General features: G+C 36.5%; 2 protein-coding genes across 3 annotated transcripts in view; both read right to left on the bottom strand.

Moving 5' to 3' along the window:
• The window catches only part of HPGD (15-hydroxyprostaglandin dehydrogenase), a 191,530-nt gene that overhangs the window by 102,290 nt on the left and 68,903 nt on the right, over positions 1 to 20,337 (bottom strand). The window lies entirely within an intron of this gene.
• Positions 1 to 20,337, bottom strand: part of GLRA3 (glycine receptor alpha 3) — a 95,721-nt gene that overhangs the window by 6,897 nt on the left and 68,487 nt on the right. The window contains exons 7-9 of one of the 2 annotated variants that reach the window (XM_075091161.1): positions 10,423 to 10,637; positions 8,693 to 8,839; positions 3,430 to 3,549 (exon numbers count right to left, since the gene is read on the bottom strand). In XM_075091161.1, coding sequence (XP_074947262.1) covers positions 3,430 to 3,549; positions 8,693 to 8,839; positions 10,423 to 10,637 — 482 coding nt within the window. The remainder of the gene's footprint in view (positions 1 to 3,429; positions 3,550 to 8,692; positions 8,840 to 10,422; positions 10,638 to 20,337) is intronic. The other variant, XM_075091160.1, reaches the window with a different exon arrangement.

The following is a 20,337-nucleotide window of genomic DNA, read 5'->3' on the forward strand; positions in this document are numbered from 1 at the left end:
TAGTGAGAATTCTGCCTATTTGGACATTGTATATTTAGTTAATCTTATCTGTATGCCTTATTTCTGTTGTTCCCTGTGAATACATCAGATAAGGAGAATAGTATGTAAAGTGTCTTAGTTTAAAATAAAGTGAATGAAATCTAAAGGTCAGATTTTTCATGTGTCTTATTATTCTGTCAGTGCAGGGGAAAACAGGCAAAGGCATTCTGAATTCAGGGAGCTTTATGAGAAAGCTTTTTTTAATCACGTGACAAAGAAACAAGTAGATGGTCTGGAGATACACATATTTTCATAGCATGTATTTCAAGAATGTGGCTTCTGTCTGGAGACATATTTTGACTTTTTACCTGGTTATAGGTATTCTGAAGTAATAGAGTAGTAAGTGTAGTAAGTAGTAAGAGAGTACACCTCTGTAGTAAGAGGTAAAACTGCAGGCAAATAGGTAGTACTTAGACTGTGAAGCCAGGGCCAAATTTGGTTCTGAAATATATTCCAGTGTATTCCTTCACTGTGTATGCCACTCAAGGAAAATCCTGTGGGTTTGATGGCTTTCACAATTTTTGAATACTGATTTTAAATTCAGAATTTCCTATTTTTCATGTCTAATTTAGCCTAGTTGTTACGGGATGCTAGACTTTTATGAAGTATGATGAAGTATTATGTATATGTTATTCCTTAAATAAGTATTTTAGACAAAAATTTCCATAGGTATTAAAAAAAGAATTGAGCAGCAATTTTTGTTTTGTAAGAGAATCTGTAATATTTTGAAGATCTTCCTAGCTTAAATTAAAATAAAAGGGTTAAAAATATTATTTACCAAAGCAAGCCAAATAATTAGTGTATTAGTTCAGTAATTCTGAAGAATTACCTTATAGAAATGTAATTTCTCAATGAAGACAGTTTAAATCTAAACTTCCAAAGTCTTCATTTTGAAAATACTTGTGACATTTGGAAAATCTGAAAGGTTTTGGAGTGAGGATTAATTCTAAACATGCTTAAAGTTTCAATTAAGTAGTACTTGCTAGAAGAACCATTATTAATAACTTCATTTAAAAAAAATTCCAGTTATTTATATTATCACTATTTCTTCAATAAGTTATCTATGAAAGAATACAGATCAATTACTAAGTTTGAAGTGAACTAGTTAGCAATCAGCACAAGCAGCCAGCAGGCCTGTAATTATCACCGAACTGCTGTAGTTATTACCCAACTGCAATACTATATTCATATATGTAAACTGAATACGCTTATAGACTAATGTAGTTCACTGAAACTACTATACTTTAAATCTGTATTAAGATTCTCCTATAAAACCAGAAAATAAAGAAAAATTAACATGAAAGAAAAGGAAAAGGAAAAATCACTGACTGACTTCAATATGGAAATGAATAACAGAAATGCAAGATGATAGGATCATTATTTGATGACGTGATAAAACAAAGACCTAATTACTGCAATAATTACTGCAAAAAACCTAATTACTCCTCTTCTGTCAGAAAAGAAAGGGAAATAACATCTTTTTGGTAGTTATATTCCAGAAGAGTTACAGTGTTTTATTCCAGTTAATAGAAGTTACAAATATATGGACTGTGAGAATTTACATTAAACTCGCCCTTTAAACAGCTTCATACGTACAATTCGGGATTTAAATCTTTTCATGCTTCTCCAGAAAATAACGCTTATGATTGCACAGGCTCAGGAAGATAACAAAATAATTCTTCTGAGTAGCAGTTTTCAGTTCAGTATGTTTCCAGGACGAGGCACTATATACTAAGACTTTACTGTCTCTGTTCTATGCTTACCTGAATTGAGTGGTCCCCTAGAATGGTTTTAAAGGCCAGGTGACTGCTTATTTTTTTGCTTGCAGGCATTCTGAATTTCATCTGCAAGCAGGCTGCTTGGAAATGCTCTCTGTTGCTGAGAAAGTGAAGTGAAAGTCCTTCTAGGAGTCTGGCATTTTTTGCCCAGTGTCTGTTGGGTGGTGCCTCTGTGAGGGCAGACAGGGTGGCGGGAGCTTGCCAAGTCAGACCAAGGTGCTAGGGAAAATGGATAGGCAGGAAAAGGCACCTTCTGGACATTGTAACATGCCAGGTACCACTGTATATTTTTTTCTGGGGTACCACCTGGAATATCCAAAAACGTTGTTCTGCAAGTTTTCCAGCAGGTTCATAATTCACAAAAATCATTAATTCAGCCTCCCCTTGGGTTCATATCTGAGGGTGCTTGTGCACAGCATGAAAGGTGCAGTTACTGTTATTATTGATATTAACTTTTGAGTGCTTTTTTGAAGACAATTTTATAAAATGTCATTGACACCCCACTTGTTTTTATCAATTGACTTGGCTACTGTCCCTCTTTTTGACTAGAAATATTTCTTATAATATACATGTCCAAGTCTACAGCTGTTGAAATCACCCAATGGAAGTGCCCTGTTTGTCCCAGCTGAGAATCTGGACAGTGAATCTTCCTGGAAAAGTCCTGCATTTTTGTTGAAAATTATTAAAAAATGTGATAAGGAAGCTTTTTTTTTGGTCTTTTGTGTATTTGTTTAGTGCATCATCACTAAAGAAAAGAACATGAATGATTTCGTATTGATTTTTGATAAAGTTTTAAAAATTTTATTATGAATGAACTTTAATAAAGGTTCAGTAGGAACGTGCTTTTCACACGTTCAGCTTTGGAATTAACAATATTCTACATACAGCTACATATAAATATTTTGTAATCTCTATTAAAATTACTGTAATTAAAGAATGGAAATAAATTTCAATAACAATTTTTATTTAGAAAGTTAGAGTTCTTTGAAGGCCCGAATGAAGTAATTTCAATTAGTTTACTTTTGTATCAGTGTTGTTCTACAAAATATTTAGCTATAAGGTATTAGAAATCTGTCAGATTCTGTGGCCCTGTGACTATGCTGTTTTCTGTCTATATATTTAACAACACATTTCTCTTGAGGAGTTATATGATAAGGGCTGCAAATATCTCTATAACCTTTTGACTGCAGATTGTGGTAACAGCTTGAAGACTTATTTGGAGCCTTGGCTCTTGTTATTTGAACACCATATTTTTTACTGTTCATTTTTGAGAAGAAAAATATTATTAAATTCTTTTGCACTACAAACAGCTTGGTTTTAAATGCTGATTTGATAGCAACTGATTTCTCCTTGAACGGATGTCACTGTTCCTTTGAAGTTGCAGAAAGTGAAATTTTAATACTATGTTTTAATCCAGATTTAAACAGATCAAAATGGATAAGAAATTAACAAGACAGGTACCTTTATCAACATTTCACGTCATCACATACAGGTAGCAATGAAGTTATATGGAGTTCACATGGGAAGACATTATTTCAGACAAAAGGACAGGGCCTCTGTTAATGACTGGATATCACATTATGACAAATGGGACATCTTCTTCATAGTTTACCCTTAAATTTGGACTGTAGATTTGAGGTAAAGTCCCGTCTATAGGTCCTGTGCATCTCAAGCCATTGCTATGCTGCAATGATTCACTGATTTCATTTCCATCAAGAACTCCCTCAAAATACTTTCATCAAAACGGATGGGTTGACCAAAAAGAAAACAAAAGAAAAGAGGTGCGATTACCATTAAAAACAAGTTTGCATGTCTATTTTCCTCACTAAAGATACGGTGATCTTTAGATTTTTGAAAATAGAATTAAAAGATTGACTATTTCTGAAAGCTAAATATATTAAAAGCTAATCTAAAATCAAAGTGTTATTCAGTATATGTGCACAGTTAATGTTTTTCCCTGTACAGTGTAAATGCAACTAAGAAAAAGCACTGATCATAGGTATGTTTCAGTATCGCTGTATGACCTCTAATTCTGTCATTTTTTTCCATTGGTCTTTCAAGACCGAAAGGAAGGTAGCTGTAAATGAAGAAGTAATATTCATTCATTCTGAAGGAATGTTTCCATTGCATCAGTAATATAATATTTCTGAAATAGTTGTATTCATTGGCCAGACTTCTTTCTCTGATAAAGACAAAGCACTATGGGCTGAGTACCCAATGAAGTGTCAAACTGGGAACCAAAATTCCCCTGTTCTCGGCATTCATTATGCCATTTGTGTAATCATAAAGAAATTAGACTGTTTTTGAAAAATCTCCCATACCTATTGTGACGCCTATTGGAAATCATCAATGAATAGATTGCTTATTATGTTGCAATAACAGTTCTTATTTATAAATGTATTTATAAAATATTCCCAAGCACTTCAAAATTTTTTTTACTTCTGTACGAATTGGACTGGGCCTCTGAAAAGAAATTTGCCTTTCACTTATTTAGAATCATTGAATGAAGTCCATACTTACAACCATAAAAACAGTAGCCAGAGGGTGCAGTTATACCTAAGAATTGCCTTTGATGCTGTTGTCACTGTTGTCTAGGGAGGGAGGATGCAAATGTACTGGATGGTGTAAGACAGAGGTGGTAACCATAGGTGGAAAAAGCGTAAGGTAAATGGTAAGGATAGATGAGCTTTGAATGCCAAAATATCTTGATACAGCTCTGTATATAATTTAATTTTGTATAACTGTAAAATTTTCCATAAATCTCAGCAGATTTTATGTTGTTTGCTACACTTGTTTACTGCAGGGGTTTTATCCAAGTTTAATCATATGCTTTTTCAAGAGAGAGATTCCTGTTCTCCTGTTTTTAATTGGCATTGAAAGGTAATAACCCATAGTTTTGATTAAATTTACAAAAGACTTCAACCTGGGAAAAACTGCTAATTTGTTTGAGGATATGCTTAGAGTTAAAATTGAATTAAATGATTTGGACAGAGAGTCTGAAAAATACAGGCGGAGAGTTGGTAGGTGCAGATACAAGGTACTACACTTAGCCAGGAATAATCAACTTCACAAACATCAGATGGAAAGTGAATGGCTCTGCAGTAGCTCTGGAAAAAGACCTGTGAGTTATGAAAGGTCAATCTTGATATGGGTCAATACCATGCTGTTGTTAAAAAGGCAAATAGCAAACTGCCTTGGATAAAAAAAGTGTACAACTTGCATGATGTGATCCTTCGGCTGCTCTCAACTGTTACTGGTTAGGTTTCATGTTGCAAACACAGTTTTGAGGAATTATATGGATTTATTAGGAGAATTTCCAGGGAAGGAGAATGAGCTAAAAAGAGACTGTACCAACTGGGAATACTTAAAGAAAGGAAGACTGAATGGAAATATGCAAATGGTTACATAAAGGAATGAACTAGTCTGTTCTCTGTGCCCCTTCTAGACAAGCCATGAGAAGCCAAAAAAGGCATGAGTAAAAAACTCTCTAAACCATTGGAATAGATTTCAGGGGAGGTTGTAGAATTTTTATGACTGGGATGAATTAGGTATAACTGATCCTGACTTAGGTCAGGAAAATGGATTCACTGACCTCCCAGGGGGATTCCAGCACTGAAATTAAATCGTCTGACCATATCTAGGGTTACTTGGTAAAAGTAAATATTTCTCATAACAAGCATGCCTTTTTAATTACAAAGAAAATAGACTTTGGAAATTCTTCAGCTGCCCTATTGCAATTAGCTGTCATTCATACGTATTCTCTTCTGTCAACATATACCTGAAATAAAACATTTCAGAAGCCATTTATTTTTGGACTTTTGCAACACAGATGAATCACTAGGAATTTTGCTGTACCCTCGAAGATAAAATGCCAGTGCCATAAAATTCTGTATTCATCAGTTGGAATTCACCTGGTAGAAAAACCTAGTTCTAGTAAAATGTCCCAAGATGCTAAGAATATAGGATGAAAAAGTCTAATAAACTATCCTAACTGCTCTATTTCTTTAATCCATTTGGCCATAAATACTGAATAGAACAGCAGTTTTCACTTTGAAGAGAAAGAGGATTTAATGTTCAAGGATGCCCCTGAAGCTTTTTTAAACACAGCCTTTTAACTTAACCTCTTTACCTGTCTTTTGACTTTGTGGTCAAATGGACATTTCTTTATATGTGGTAGCTTTGAAAGTCAATACAATCTAATTCCTGAGAGCCAGTAGCTGTTTGACCCAGTCCAAAGGGGTAACGAACACATACAAAACTTTATAATCATGAACTATAGTAACTGACTTTGAAAAAGACAAAAGGGGAAGGATACACAGTTAATTTGACTTATGAACCTAGGGCCTGCTTACCATGTCAGAAATTGTGGTGAATAAATAATAACATTTGTGGTAAGGAAGGCTAGGCATAAGACATCATCTATTATTTGTATACCATAGTGTTTAGGATGTGATCCAAATTTTTTGAAGAGATAAAATCTCCATGCTGTAACATTTGAAGCTCTAGTATACTTGTTGGGCAGGGGATGGTTTAATAAGACATTGAGAAAAAGATAAGCAATTAGCTGAGCTGTCTCTAGAGCTGGAGAAGGTGTATTCTCAAAGTTAACTTTGACCAGGAGCTCTAGCTCTACACAGAATTGGAGTCAGTCAAGAAACATTCAGTTAAATTAATCTTTTCAGAAAAATGTCTATCTGTCAAAGTCAAAACCTGCATGGGAACAAAGCATTTTTTGGTAAATTTAGTCTGAGAAACCTGTCTCATGATGAAACATACAGTTACAGGGTGCAAGGGAAAGCCATCTACACCCGCATATAGTTAATAACCTCACCTGGGTATGTTATAAAGAAAAGCATTGAAATGCATACCTTCATCCTTCAGAATCTAAGGGGAGTACCCGATACTCTACTCTAGACCCTGCAGTTTCTAATTCTAATCTTCTAATTTTATAAGAACCTAGCAGACAGCCTACTGCAGCTAGAAGGCTGTCTAATGAAGTGTAAAATTAGAATAAGAACTTTCAAGTGTGAATTCAAAAATGCCGTAATGTCAAGCACTGATCCAGCAAAACACCTAAGTCAATAAGACTAGTCATATGCATACTTTTTCATTAAGTGGTCTTCTCTAAGAAGTGTTTTGTATATTGTGAATCCTTCCTCACATTCCTCTAAACCGAAATTTGATTAATTGTGATTGCTGAAGAAATGTCTTTGGTAAGCTTGAAGTCTTGCTAAGATGGGGCTGGAAAGAGATTTGGTATGATTCTGAGGAAGGAAGGTAATATTGCTTGCCAGTTTCTAACCCTGTGGTTATAATAATTGACCTGTATTTAAGGAAGTAAAAAGACATCACTAAAGTTGAATATGGTGAATTTGCCTGAGGTGCAGGAGGCTCTATAATACATGGTGAAAAAAAGAAAGGACTGAAAGTATAGTCACATAATATATCACTCAACACAGCTGTTTGTACTTGATACATGACGCATTTGTTGTGGCTCACAACACTACCCTGTCTGGTAATCCGTCCCTGCCCATCCCATCCCCCTCAGTCAAAATCTTTAAGCAGCTTTCAGAGAACTGCCATATTTAAAAAAACAAACACCCTGCCACAAAAATGCTGCTTTCCTCCTGTGTGTCTCAGAAAGCATTTTTTTCTGCTAATGTGGGTGAAAAGAAAAAAGCACATTTTTAACAGGGTCTGATGTTGAATGCAGGTGCATGCAGTCTGAATCATCCTCTAGGCTACAGCATATGAGTTTCTCTCTGCACCTGCAAGAGTCTAGGACTTGACACACAGGAACAGGCAAATGTATGAAAATGTCATTTTCATCCGACTTTTAACATTGAGTCTTGCTAGCAGGGACTGCTTAGGTAGGCTTTACAGTATTACAGATTTTCAGTATCTTCTAAGTAAAAAGGAAACAATCTGCAAAATGTCTTCTTGTGAGCTAAGGAGTAAATTGAGGTAACCTTTCAAGAATGAAAGACAGCTGAAATGAGTTGTGTTGCTACGGTCAGACTTTCATCCACAGTAATATTCTAGGTAGTGACTGAAAGCCAGTGGAAAGGCTCCACATGACATCAGTGGTGGGTACTCATTTAACGAGTAGGTTGGAGAAATATTTACTTGTTGAACTCTTTGAAAGATCAGAAGTAGGAGTTGCATATCGTTGTAAGAAATTTTGCTTATTGCCTGCTTTAACTGTGGACTTCAGAATTCAAACCTGTAGCCTTAGCTGTTTGATTTCGCACATTGGTAGTGACTTATTTTGTGGGTAGTCTAGATAGCTTCAGCTATAAAATAAATATTAATAATCATCACTTTATTAAAGTTTCTTACTGGTTGTATGAACAATTTACACAAAATTAACATGACAGAAGGAAAAAAAGAACTTCTCAGCTTTTTAAAGTATAATGTTTGTTGTTCTATCAATAATATTAATTGAACAAGTATTTTTTGTATAAAAAATAATTACATGAAACACGGCTGTTAAAGCTTTGAACTGAATACTGGAATGCAATTAAGAAACATTATTTGTTGAATCTCAATGTAGTACTGCATGTGCCAGTAACATTCATCCACTGAAGTATAATCTGACTCCTCTAACAGAGTGAAATTCATGCTTGTGCAGATGGCTCCCACATGGCCCAAGTCTCATTTAAATCCCTCTTAATCCCTCTTTTGAGAATTCAAGTTAGATTTATGCAGCGCATAGTCCTTGTAGTGACCCTCTGCCTATAGTGACTTTCATTTTGTGCTGCCATTTTATTTATGTTGCCACTTGAAGCTGCAGTATATTTACCGAATTAACCCTGTATCCTGGCATAAATCAGTCTTAGACTCTCTTTCACAGTTGTGAGTACTGTTATTTTTACCTTGTTCTTCTTCCTCTTGCGGCGGAATCGCAGAAGTTCTTTATGCTGCCTTGACACAAAGTTTACAGCTGCGTACTCCAAAAGTGCAGAAAATACAAAGAGAAGACACACAGCCATCCAGATGTCAATCGCTTTGACATATGACACCTATGGAGAGAATAGATCAGAAGACTGAATATGTTAAAAACACAGATGTGAAGTTTAGTATTTTATGTCAGGTGGAAGTGCATTAATATCTCCACATCCCAACATCACTTTTATCAAACAAAACTTAACATGAAGCTAGATAATAATGGGGACAACAATTCAGTCTATAAGGGTTAAATAATATTTTTACAAATGTGTTCACTGTTTATGTGATTAACAGTTCTTCACAGTGGACTGTGTATTTTATCACAAACCAAATAATCCACAAGAAGCATATGTTCTTTGCCCATTTGCCCCACTGAGATCTGTGAATGATACTAAGGAACCAGAGGATAGCTTACAGTGGGAACAGTGGGAATTCCTGTATTATAATGAATCTGATTTAAAGTTCATGGAATAGAAATTTAGCAGAAGGCGGCAGATAAATGGAGAACTCTGATATGTTCATTTTCTGCTATTACAGGCATGGTAAATCAAAGATACAGTTTCACATTAGTCCTGTAATTTTGATGAAATGGAAGTACTGAAAAATCAGTTACAGAGTAGAAGAACTCATTGCAATCCTTTATTGCCAAGCTGCAGGACATAATCCGAACTAGGAAAGTAGGGCCTGTTCCCTCTCTGTGTGCAGATTTTTCAAGACCTTTGTCAGATAAGCCAACATAGCTATCTTCAGGCCTCAGAAATGGGACAAAAGCATCTGTAGGTCTCTGGTAACTTCTTACATTCTTGCTTTTCTGAGTTTTTATAGCATTCCATTTCCTTATCTGTTGATGCTACATTCAGATGCAGTTATATCCATAAACTTGAGACACAGAGCACGCTCACCTCTGTTAAGGGTATCTATTTTACCCAGAAGAAAATTTAATTAGGCAACCTAAAAATACCATATTAAAACTAATACAAAAGTGGACTTTGTATTTTTATATTGTATACATCTTATTCCTATTAAATGCAATGGCACATGAAGATGGCCAAGGAATAACACTTAAAATGCAAAACAAAATCTTTAAAGCAATGACAAGTCAGAAAACTTAGTTAATCATAGAAATATTCTTTAAGCTATTTACATCGTGTGGTGTACTGTTCTTTACACAACAGTTTGGAGCTATTTAGCTTCAAATTTTTCTACATTTTAATGTAAATATGTTTGTAACTAGTGAGCTAATTCATAATGTAAGCAGGTTTTGGGAAAGGAATGTTGTTGAGAACAGATTGGAATCTATGACCTTCAGAAATTCAGTCATATTTGCTAACATGTCATCAGATACTGGGACCTGGAACAGGACAAGCTAGTCAGTTGTTAACAAGCAACATTTATGTAGTACCAAATAAAATTGCTTTCATTACTTGCTGAGACTTATGGAATTTAGTAGATATGTGGCTGGTTAAATAGTTGAGACAGGAGAGAAATAAAATATATTTGATTGATGGCTCAAAAAACCCCTAATTATTTCAAAGTTATTTATATCCTTTAGAAGATGCTTAAATGCTAATAATTAAAACACATATTATAAGGTTGACTGAAGGTGTTTATTTGTCACATAACATGACTAATGTGGTATAAAGGAAATTCTGCCTACCTTTGGAAGAGATGCTCGTGAACCTGAGCTTTGTGTTGTCATGGTCAGTACAGTTGTTATGCCTAAAGCCACTCTGGCTGGAGCTGCATCCATATTGATCCAAAATGACACCCAAGAGAGAATGACGATCAAAAGGCTCGGTATGTACATCTGGATGAGATAGTAACCCATCTGCCTCTCAAGGTGAAATCGGACTTCAATACATGTAAACTTTCCTTTTTATAACAAAGAAGAAATATTCAGTAGAAACAGAACCTTCTTTTCTGTCAAAATCTAGTGCACCCTCTAGAGAATTTACACCCCGTCAAATATATTGGTTGTCTAATGGAGGATAAATGTTTTGATTTCTCTTCAGTGGTTTTTAATATGTACAGTTCCCATTATAACAGGAGTATCTACTGGAAAGAAAGCAGACAGGAAAACTGAAAACTTAAGATTTCTATAAGCACTAGAACTCTTATTTCCTTATAAAAACAGATGACCAAAACACAATTCATTATAACACAGGAAAGTTCCTCTGTGTGATCACACTTGTTATCGCATCTAGTGTTTGGAAATAGTGCTTTATGCAAAGAAAAGTCTTGCTCTACCATTGTATAAAATCTTTTTTTAAATTCAGTTTTAAGCTTAAATTTATTTTTTTTAATCCAATGAATTTGGCAAAAATATAGTAAGATCAATGTGGGTTATCAATAGGAGATTCTGCTAAATCTCTCCCTTTATCCCCATTCAAACTGTTCCAGGTCAAAGTACAATGGCTGAGTTTCAAAGACAAATTGAGGACTTGAGATCAGGCAACTTCAGGAAGGTGATTAAATGGCCTAATTTTCCCAAATACTGAACATCAAGCAACTTCCAGTAACTTAACAAAACCAGAATAAAAAAATCCATTGTTTGCTCATACTATTTTTTCCTTTCATTGAGACTGTGTTTTTTACTCTGTAAACTGAAGATTAATTTCACAGATCTTGACCTCATCTCATTAGGTTTCTAATTCTGCTCAGTGCTAATATTAGTCACATATGAATGGTGCTGAAGGCCATGCTGTTACTATAAACAGTGTATACGTGAAACAGTTTCTCACAGCAAGAAATATAGAGACTCCTTCTTTATTTGAATGAAACCATTGCCTAATTCTAAATTTAACATTGAAAGCTATGTAGTTATTTATTTCTTAAGTGGTATGGAGTTTTTTGGTTACGTTTTCCAGTAGCTTTTGATAGACATTTTGCTAATCCATTTTTATTTACCAAAATGTCATTTCATACCAAATCATTGCACTTTAATAGTGCTTTAATATTTATCATATTAGCAGAATTTATGTAATGGACTTATTTATGAGGTTATCCTATACTAATTTAATATATTATGTATTATACTGTGACACTAGTGTTAGGCACACAAAACTGAGTTTCCAATAAAGTCAAACTGTAATGTTTTTATTCTAGGCATGTTAAGTGCTTGGAAATACCTTCTGAACTTCATTATAGTTCTCTTAACAGGCCATTAGCTCTTTCTATGATGTCATTGTATGTGATTGTATGAAATTTTTATTATACTGTGGAACTAAAAAAACATATTTAGAAAGATGGTAGTTATGATGCTTGATTGTGAAATGACATGACATATCGCAGGAGTTTTATATCTGCTGGCTCAGTTTTCTGTTGCGTTCCTAATTGCCGGCATTTCCTGAATCCTATCTACACTCCTGAAATCTGTGTCCCAAATCCTGGCTCAACCATCTGCTGCCCCAGCTTCAAAACGGATTTCTGCTTCAATCAAGGAATTAAGTCCTGGTTTAACAAAGTGAATGGGAATTTTGGTGTTTACTGCATAAAAGGCCACAATTTCCCCCCACGTTTCTCTTCAAAAGGATATCTACATGATACATTCTTTTACTTAGCAGTTCAGCGCAACCTGCATAACTAGAAGTTCTTCTCTGACTGGCCTTTGTCAGAATCATATTCTTACTTCAAGCTGGTCCTTACCCTGAAGATTTCTTTTTTGTGACATTTGTTCTATTAATTTAGCAGCCTTGAATGGCAGTGCTCTCTCTCTTGTATGCCACAGTAAATCATGTTGGTAAGGAGTGATAGAAAAGCATCAACCAAATCTAGGTCTCTTGCAAAGCCATTTTATTTGGCATCACATCAGCAAGAAATACAGTTCAGCATGCAACATTTTCTTCTTATAGGGTCCTATATTCTTTTTTCAAAACCCATTAGGAAGAAAAACTAAGGAGCATCAGAATGGGTAGCATATGCATAATTAGGGTCTCAATAAATATTGACTATTGCTTGTACATTTGTACATTGTTTTTTTCTCCAGAGAAAGGTGGGATAAGAGATCTGAGTCTCTTTCCTGAGTACTCAAGTGGCCTTGAACTATTACAGAGATCTCAGCACAAAAATACTGCAGTCCTAGAAAAGGAGCAATAAATAATGTAACAGCTCTGATGTGGATTATTTTTACGTAGCTGCAAGTGTGCCAGGTTTGTCTGAACTAAGGAGAAAGAAAGGAATAGCTGTGGACAACAGAACCTTAACAAAATTAAAGAGATTCTGAATTAAAGGAGTGCAAATGGAATATATTGTAACCACAGAAAAGGACAGAAAAGAGACGGGATTATGAAGAGGCCAGAACTAAGACTGAGTAATGAGTTGGAGGGATAATACTGAATGATTTTTTTGCTTGGTTTTGTATTTTTGTAAACATCATTGGCCAAGGTAAAAAACAAAACAACAAAACAAAACAAGAACAACAACAAAAAATACTACAAAAATATGAAGTGTGTCTCAGAGTGGAAAACTATCTGCTTAACTCCACAGAGGTGTGACTTGGACTTCTGCCTTTGTCTTAGGCCCAGTGAGTTTATGGGCATGCCAGTAGTATGTCCATTGCTTCCCAGTCAAGACCACTGTGTTCCTCGTCTGCTCTTTTCCATTGTAGCACTGAAAAATTAACTTAATATGTGGCAGCTCCCTAGGGAGACTTCTTTCTGTTACTCCAGTGATGACTATTGGCTTTCTCACCAGTGGAAGACAGTGGAGGAGAAATGCAGCAGTTGGAAGTAATTTTCAGCACTGCAGTTGCAGCAGTTGTTGGTCTAATTGTAGAAGCGTTGATGACAGTTTTTGCCCTTCCTGGCTGAGATCAGAACCACCTGCACAGACTTGGCTAATGAAGCAGAATCCAAAAAAACCCACATTTGCACTAGCAGATGTGAGCTTCAGCTAGAAGGCAGCCAGCAGAGGATGTGCTGTTGTTTCTCAGCTGAAGCCAGCATTCAGCTATTGGCCCCATTTCTCTTCCTGTATTCAGTTTTGAATTCAAAGCCAGGTTAGCTGTGGTTTGATCTATTTGGCTGGATGCTTGAATAGATCAGAAGAGGCATACCCATGAAGTCATCTCAGCTGGGGAAAGAGGTAGACAAGCAACTAAGAACATTGCTCTAATAATTCGTTTGCAGTATATAAAAGGTAAGCTGTCGTTCATTCTGATGTGCACTGTAAATGTCATGGAGAGTGGCTAGAAGGAGTGTATGAAACCTTTGTGGTACTGTGGTTTTGCTGAGGCTGAGTAACAAATTAAGGCATGATGCTAGTTTCAGACCAGAGCTAAATGTAGACATGCACACAATCCATACAATGGACAGATTTTTTTGTAATGCAAAAGAAAGAACAGCTATTGAGGGCTTCCTAAAGGATAAGCATTGTTTCCTGAAACAGGGGTAATGTTCTTTGTGCTTTTAAAAGTAGTGTAACCAGGGATTCAAGTGTGATGAAGGCACCAAAAGTGCTGCTTTGCTGAATACTGTTCCTATGCAAATAAAGTGAACATACTCGTATATATAGAATCATAGAATCATTAAGGTTGAAAAGACCCTTAGGATCATCAAGTCCAACTGTTAACCCAATGCTATCATGCTTCCTAAACCATGCCCTGAAGTGCCACGTCTACACATCCCTCCATGGATGGCAGTGCATTTTTCTCTCTTACACATGTTCTTTGATAACAATGTCATATCTGCTGGCCTGGCATGATTTTGATGCAATCTCCACACTGAAACCAATGTTACAGTGGAAAAATGTATATTCCAGTCAGTCTATATGATTTTTCTTTCCCCCGGATAGTATAAGTGGCTTTTCTTGTGAGTCGGTGTCTGGGTCACATTGTCGTTTTTAGGTTGTTACTGTTGTGGCCAACTGTGAGTATCACGGGAAGAGCAATTTTCTCCCTTAGCACAGCTTCACACTGCACAGCCTTCTCAGACCATGGCAGGTGCTGTTTAAGCAGTGGGTTATGCAGGCAGCAGTATGACTATGTGATTAAAAGGCACTGCGGGGTGTACAAGGGAAATCAAGTAATAAGTAGTAGCTTTCAGGCCATAAGAGGTCCTTGTTTTCTGTTTCATCTGCCTCAAACTGTTCCAGAGGCAGTAGTTGGTAGAACTTAAATATATTTGTCCCCTTTTAGAATCCCTTAAGATATCCGTTGGGGGAAGCTCTTCTTAGCGTACCCTTACAATGTCATGGTCATGTTTGCAATTCCCAGGAAGGCTGAGTAGCTGTTTCTGAAGCTACATAGAAAGTTTTCATAATGGAGAATCATCTTAGGAAACTGAGCCAAGGAGCTACTGTGCCTGAGAAATAATTAAGATAAGACTAATAATAATAATTAAATCACAATAAAATTAAAATTTAATAACATAATAAAACAATAAAATATAAATTTAATAACTATAAACAAAAAAAGGAACTGAATGTGTAGAGATTCAACTGCTAATCCGTACAGAATGGAGGGATATCTACTGAAGGTGCTTGTTCTTGACACTACTATAGATGCTAGTAAGGCATAGTCTGGCTTTCTGTGTAGGAAAAAACACTGAAAATGCTAATATCTGATCTACTGCGAAATATTTTATGGATGTAGATAGGACTGTGCCCTAAAGACTATACAGCTTAATGAAATGGCATTAAACTATTTATCTAAAATAAGAATTTTGTATGTGCTGAATAGAGAATGGTTCAAAGCTTAGCAAAGTTAAACTAAACTAAGTTAAGCAAATCTGAATAAATCTTTATGGAGCCTTGCAGAGTATAAGTCTCAGATCTGGGACGCGGATATTTTGTATTCTGATTCCAACACATCCGTCAATATGGATGTAGACTAAACAATTCTGTTCTTACCTGTGACTGATGTCCAACAAACAGCCAGCCCAAGGGCCAGAATATTGCTAGCTAAGGATACTTGTTCAGAGTTCTGGGACAACTGAACTACAGTGATGCTCCTGTCCTCTAGCACTGCATTTTCCCCTTTGAAAAACAGCTAAAGAGACAGGTTTAACTTGAGATTAAGTACTGAGAGACAGCAGGAAAGGAAAAAGGGAGAATAAGACTTCTTCATTGGCTAGGATATGCTCAGTCTAAATGGCTGACTTTGATTTAGATCCCTTAATACAATATAAAGCTTCTCCCATTTGTCTGTCTTCTAGAAATCCCTTTCTTAAGCAACTCAATTCCTCTACTCCTCATAAAGATCCTAAGCATTCAAGATCAATCTAATCTTGAAAATTGCGTTAGGTAGAGTATTTATTTCTAGGTGCTCTTCTGAACCATTTGTTTACCCTTTTCAGACTTGTAAAAATCACAGTTCCTCATTCTATGTGAAAAGGATAACATATTGCAAAAGCCACCTGACACATTTTTCTCTATAGAGATAAAAGTGAAGATGGTGAAAGACTCTTCTTCTAAGATGAAACAACAGGTGGACGCAAGAAACAGGGAGACAAGAGAAAGGAACAGAAAGTGCAGTACAGATTACTGTGGTAAATATAGTCACACCAATTGCCTAGTTAATGTTTCCTATCTCATAAGTGTCCCTGAAGATGTTAACTAAAGTAGATTGATAAAAGGTTAGTTTTACTGAGATATCTAGATAAAATTGTGTCTTATCTAGATTAGCTAGATAAAATCTTAGTTACCCAATGCTAGTGTGAGATTCTGGATGTACAGTTTTTGTACTGTAGTCTCTGCACATAAGTTGCCCTGCAGAGCGGTTTCATAGACAGGGAACACGAAAGCGCTTTTTATGGATAAAGTAGAATGTCTAGACAATGTTTATTTAGGAAAAAAAAACTTGGGGAAAAACCCATGCACACCCTGCAAGATCTAGCTGGGGTTCTACTTCTAGCTTCAAAGGAGAAACAGTACAAATTAAATTATATTTCTAGTGTAATGTGCTGGTAGTTCTAAAGGGAGGGTCAGAACAAATGGTGGTTGGGTAACTGCAATTCTCAAGGTGCTGTTTGACTGAATAATCAGAGTTTGTATGGGATGATGTAATGTGCCTACTGCACTTCATGAGTTTCACTGTTTTCTAATGGATTCCTAGGTTCTCACTAAATAGTTGTCATTACAATGCTTTGAATACTCTTGCCCACTCTCTGTGCCTTTGTATGGAGGAGAAAAGGACCTATATTTACTCAAAACAAATATCTATTGCAAGACATTGTGCACTGATAATAATTTGTGAGAGGCTTTTAGATTGCTGTTCAGCTGCAACCTGATATGATCTAACTGCAGGCCATCATAGTCTTCCCCTTTGCTGTGTTTTTCCAGCCCTTTTCATAAGGCTGGTTCTGGCACGCATCCTGAGTTGGGACCCTTCAGTATGCCACGTATTGGAAAGCTAGTCCTTTGTGTGTGTGTGTGTTAGAGTCCCGGACAGATGAAGTTTTGGTCAGTATTGTCCTGAAACCAAATCATTCATCGTGTAATTAATCAAGGCTTTTGTTAAGTGCCCTGCATACGTGAGCCTTAATGTTTTAGATTATCTAATACATAGGATGGAATGACACTGGCAAAGGTTGCTATTGTCTTTAGTGGGAGTGAGGGTATTGGCTTCAGGTGTCCTCAGACAAGCTGTGTTAATGGAAGAAAACCCCCAGAAACCCAAGCTTTTTATTTTAAAAGTTATTAATGTTGAAGGAATTATTTTGAGGACAATTTTAAGTTCTACCGGAAATAACGGTTTGGCTGAAAACAAGACATAGTCTCAGAATGAAATGAAAATGTATTGCTATAGGACGGATGACACAGACCACCAGCACTTTCCTTCTGCTTTTTGTTATGTGCTTTCTTTTTGCTCTGCATCTCCTAAAATAAGACCACAATTAGCCTCGCTGGCAACCAAGTACAGTGTGTTGCTCCTTTTACTTTCTCTCCTGTTTGAGTCATTATCAGAATCACCACTCAGCAGTGTAGCTGAGATTACCTTGTTCAGTAAAAAGGCTTCCTTTTTAATCCTCCCAGAATGTTACATCATCATTTGAGGGGCATTCTGCTTTACTTATTACTGAAATATTGTTAAATATTTTCTGTCCTTTTGCCTTCCCATTACAAAATTTCTTAAATAAACAAGACACTCCATACATTATGTGCATGTACAAAGCTGGTTATTTCAAGAGACTGTGTCTATAAAATTGCTTACATATAAGCAAAGGTAGCTGAAATGATTTTAATACATTTCTAAGAAGGAGACAGGGTAATAAAGAATCTCTTGGTAAATGCAGTCTTCAGATACTTTTTGCAATTTGCACTTAAATATAAATTACACTTTGAGTACATTTTGCAGAGAAAAACGGCTTATAAAAGTATTTGCCTTTTCCTCATTGTAAGACATTCAGGCTGTATCTATGGTCAAGCAACCTGACTAGAAATGACGATTTTCGATTGTCTGGCATGTAGAACTAGATGAGTTCTCATATATGTGGCTGGTGTCTATGTAGCTAAAGCTAAGGTTCACAAAACAACTGTAGGAATGTACTACCACTCCGTTTTTCCTTCAAGTCACAGTCTGCAGGTGTCAGTGCAATATTGGGGGATATCAATGCTGGTGCAGTCACCTGCCATTTGCTACATAAGTTCTTGGTCAGGAAGGAATTGACTTTGGAAACAAATACTGGTGCAGGTGGTAAACTTAACATTTGTGTGAGATTGATAATGACTGCAGGAACAGAAAGTTGAAAAAAATGTGGAAAAGAGCAATTAATTTTTTTTCAGCCGGATGAATTTGCACTTGCAATTCCCATCCCTCTCAGAATGAAGGACCAAGCTGCCATTCAGAGGGACCTCTGTAGGCTGGAGGAACAGACCCATGGCAACATGATGACAGTCAACAAAGACAAATACACAGTTCTTTAATGAGAATAGGATAACCCCATGCCCTGGTACAGGCTGGGGATGGACTTGGTAGGTAGCAGTTCTGCAGGAAAAGGCCTCAGAGCCTGGAAGATATAGAGTTAGACAGAAGTCACGAGGACAGATATTCAGCTGAACAGAAGTCTTGTGATGTCTGCTGCTGTATTGTGTTAGCAGGGGCAGAGCGGGAATAAGTACAAACTGAGGAGAATCTTATAGAGACATAAACAGCAAGGTTATCTAGATATAATGTCTCTACTTCCAGGGCAGCTGATGAATTTTTGTTCAATAAATCTTTAAGGTGGAATGTTGAAATTTTGATAAGTGCAGGGGGCGACAATTGAGGTCTTTTCTCCTGCAGAGAAAAAATGCCCTGTTGGAGTCCAGGCAGTGCTGTTCTCTGTATCTAGGGATGGTCATGTCCTCAGCCTGTCACAGACTCTGTTTGTTTTTCAAAGTGTTTATAATTTCTCCCTTTTCACTGAAGGAATGAGCAGCTTCAGAGATTTCAGGCCCATACAATACCTCCTGGAGAGAAAGTACAAACTTCCTTTTCTGAGAAGTGGTCTATAATAAAGCCCTGAAGGGTTAGAAAGCCATAGCTTAAAAATCACTACTATACTCTCAAAAAGAGTGGTTTAGGTGTTTGTCAAAACAAGCAGGGCTGTGAGTTCTTGTTGGCAGAGTAAGGCATCAAAGCTACATCTCCTTTCATCACTATCATGTTGGCAGCAAAATGGCCTGATATAAGGCATTAAGTCAGTTGAAGGTAGGACCTAGAAGGGGCACAAGCTACAAGTTGTTAAGCAACAAGTTTGACCTTAAGGGGTAACCAGAGGGGTCATGAGAAAAGATTGTGTTTGGGGTGAATGTCTTAGGAGGTTGAATGGGGAATATGGAGTTAAGGATCTGTTCATTGAGATCGCAGGTGTAAGCATACAGAGTTATCAGAAATGGTCACATACAGAACCCATCATTTCTGGTGATGAGTGTAGCAGCCATAGCTCCACTGTTTCCAGGACCACTACGTCAATACTTTGAGCCAAAACCAATCAACTAGCCATAAGACAGTTCTGAGCAGCATCATTTGAGTGCGGGTGTAATGCATTATCCGTGGTGCGGGATTAAACCCAAGATTCAGGTTATTTTCCTTTGTGACTGTTAGCCAATGCTGTTATGGATAAATTCATGCTATCATTAACTGGGCTTTTTGCAGCTGTGATTGATATTACCTGTGACTGAAGTTAAAACTGGGTGGTGCATAAAAGCCCAGGGACCAATGATGTGACATAGGAAGTGAATGAGGACGAGGCAAAGCAAGACCATCCTTGCAATGTGAATGGTTCACATGTTGTGATTTTTCTTGTTGTTATGATTCTACTCACTTCCCAAATTTGTCACTGCGGATATGCCAGTGGACATGAAGACATGAAAATGATCAGAAATGTTGTTGCATCTCTTCAGAACACAAGACTTGATGAGCCATTATGCTGAACTGTTGCTGAAACTGATACATCCCTATATTTAGAAGCAGTTTGTGTTTCAAGCTGTGGTTACAGTGATCCATTTCCAATTGGGCAAGAAACACTGATGAGACATGCACTGATGAGTTTCCATATACTGTCCTGAAGCTTCATGTTAATTTGTTTCACAGGGAAACTTTTGGGGTTTTTTTTTCTGTTTTACGGGATGTCTTAGAAAAGCTTTCTGTCAA

Source organism: Phalacrocorax aristotelis, chromosome 4 (assembly GCF_949628215.1).
Source record: "Phalacrocorax aristotelis chromosome 4, bGulAri2.1, whole genome shotgun sequence".
NCBI classification, from domain to species: Eukaryota; Metazoa; Chordata; class Aves; order Suliformes; family Phalacrocoracidae; genus Phalacrocorax; species Phalacrocorax aristotelis.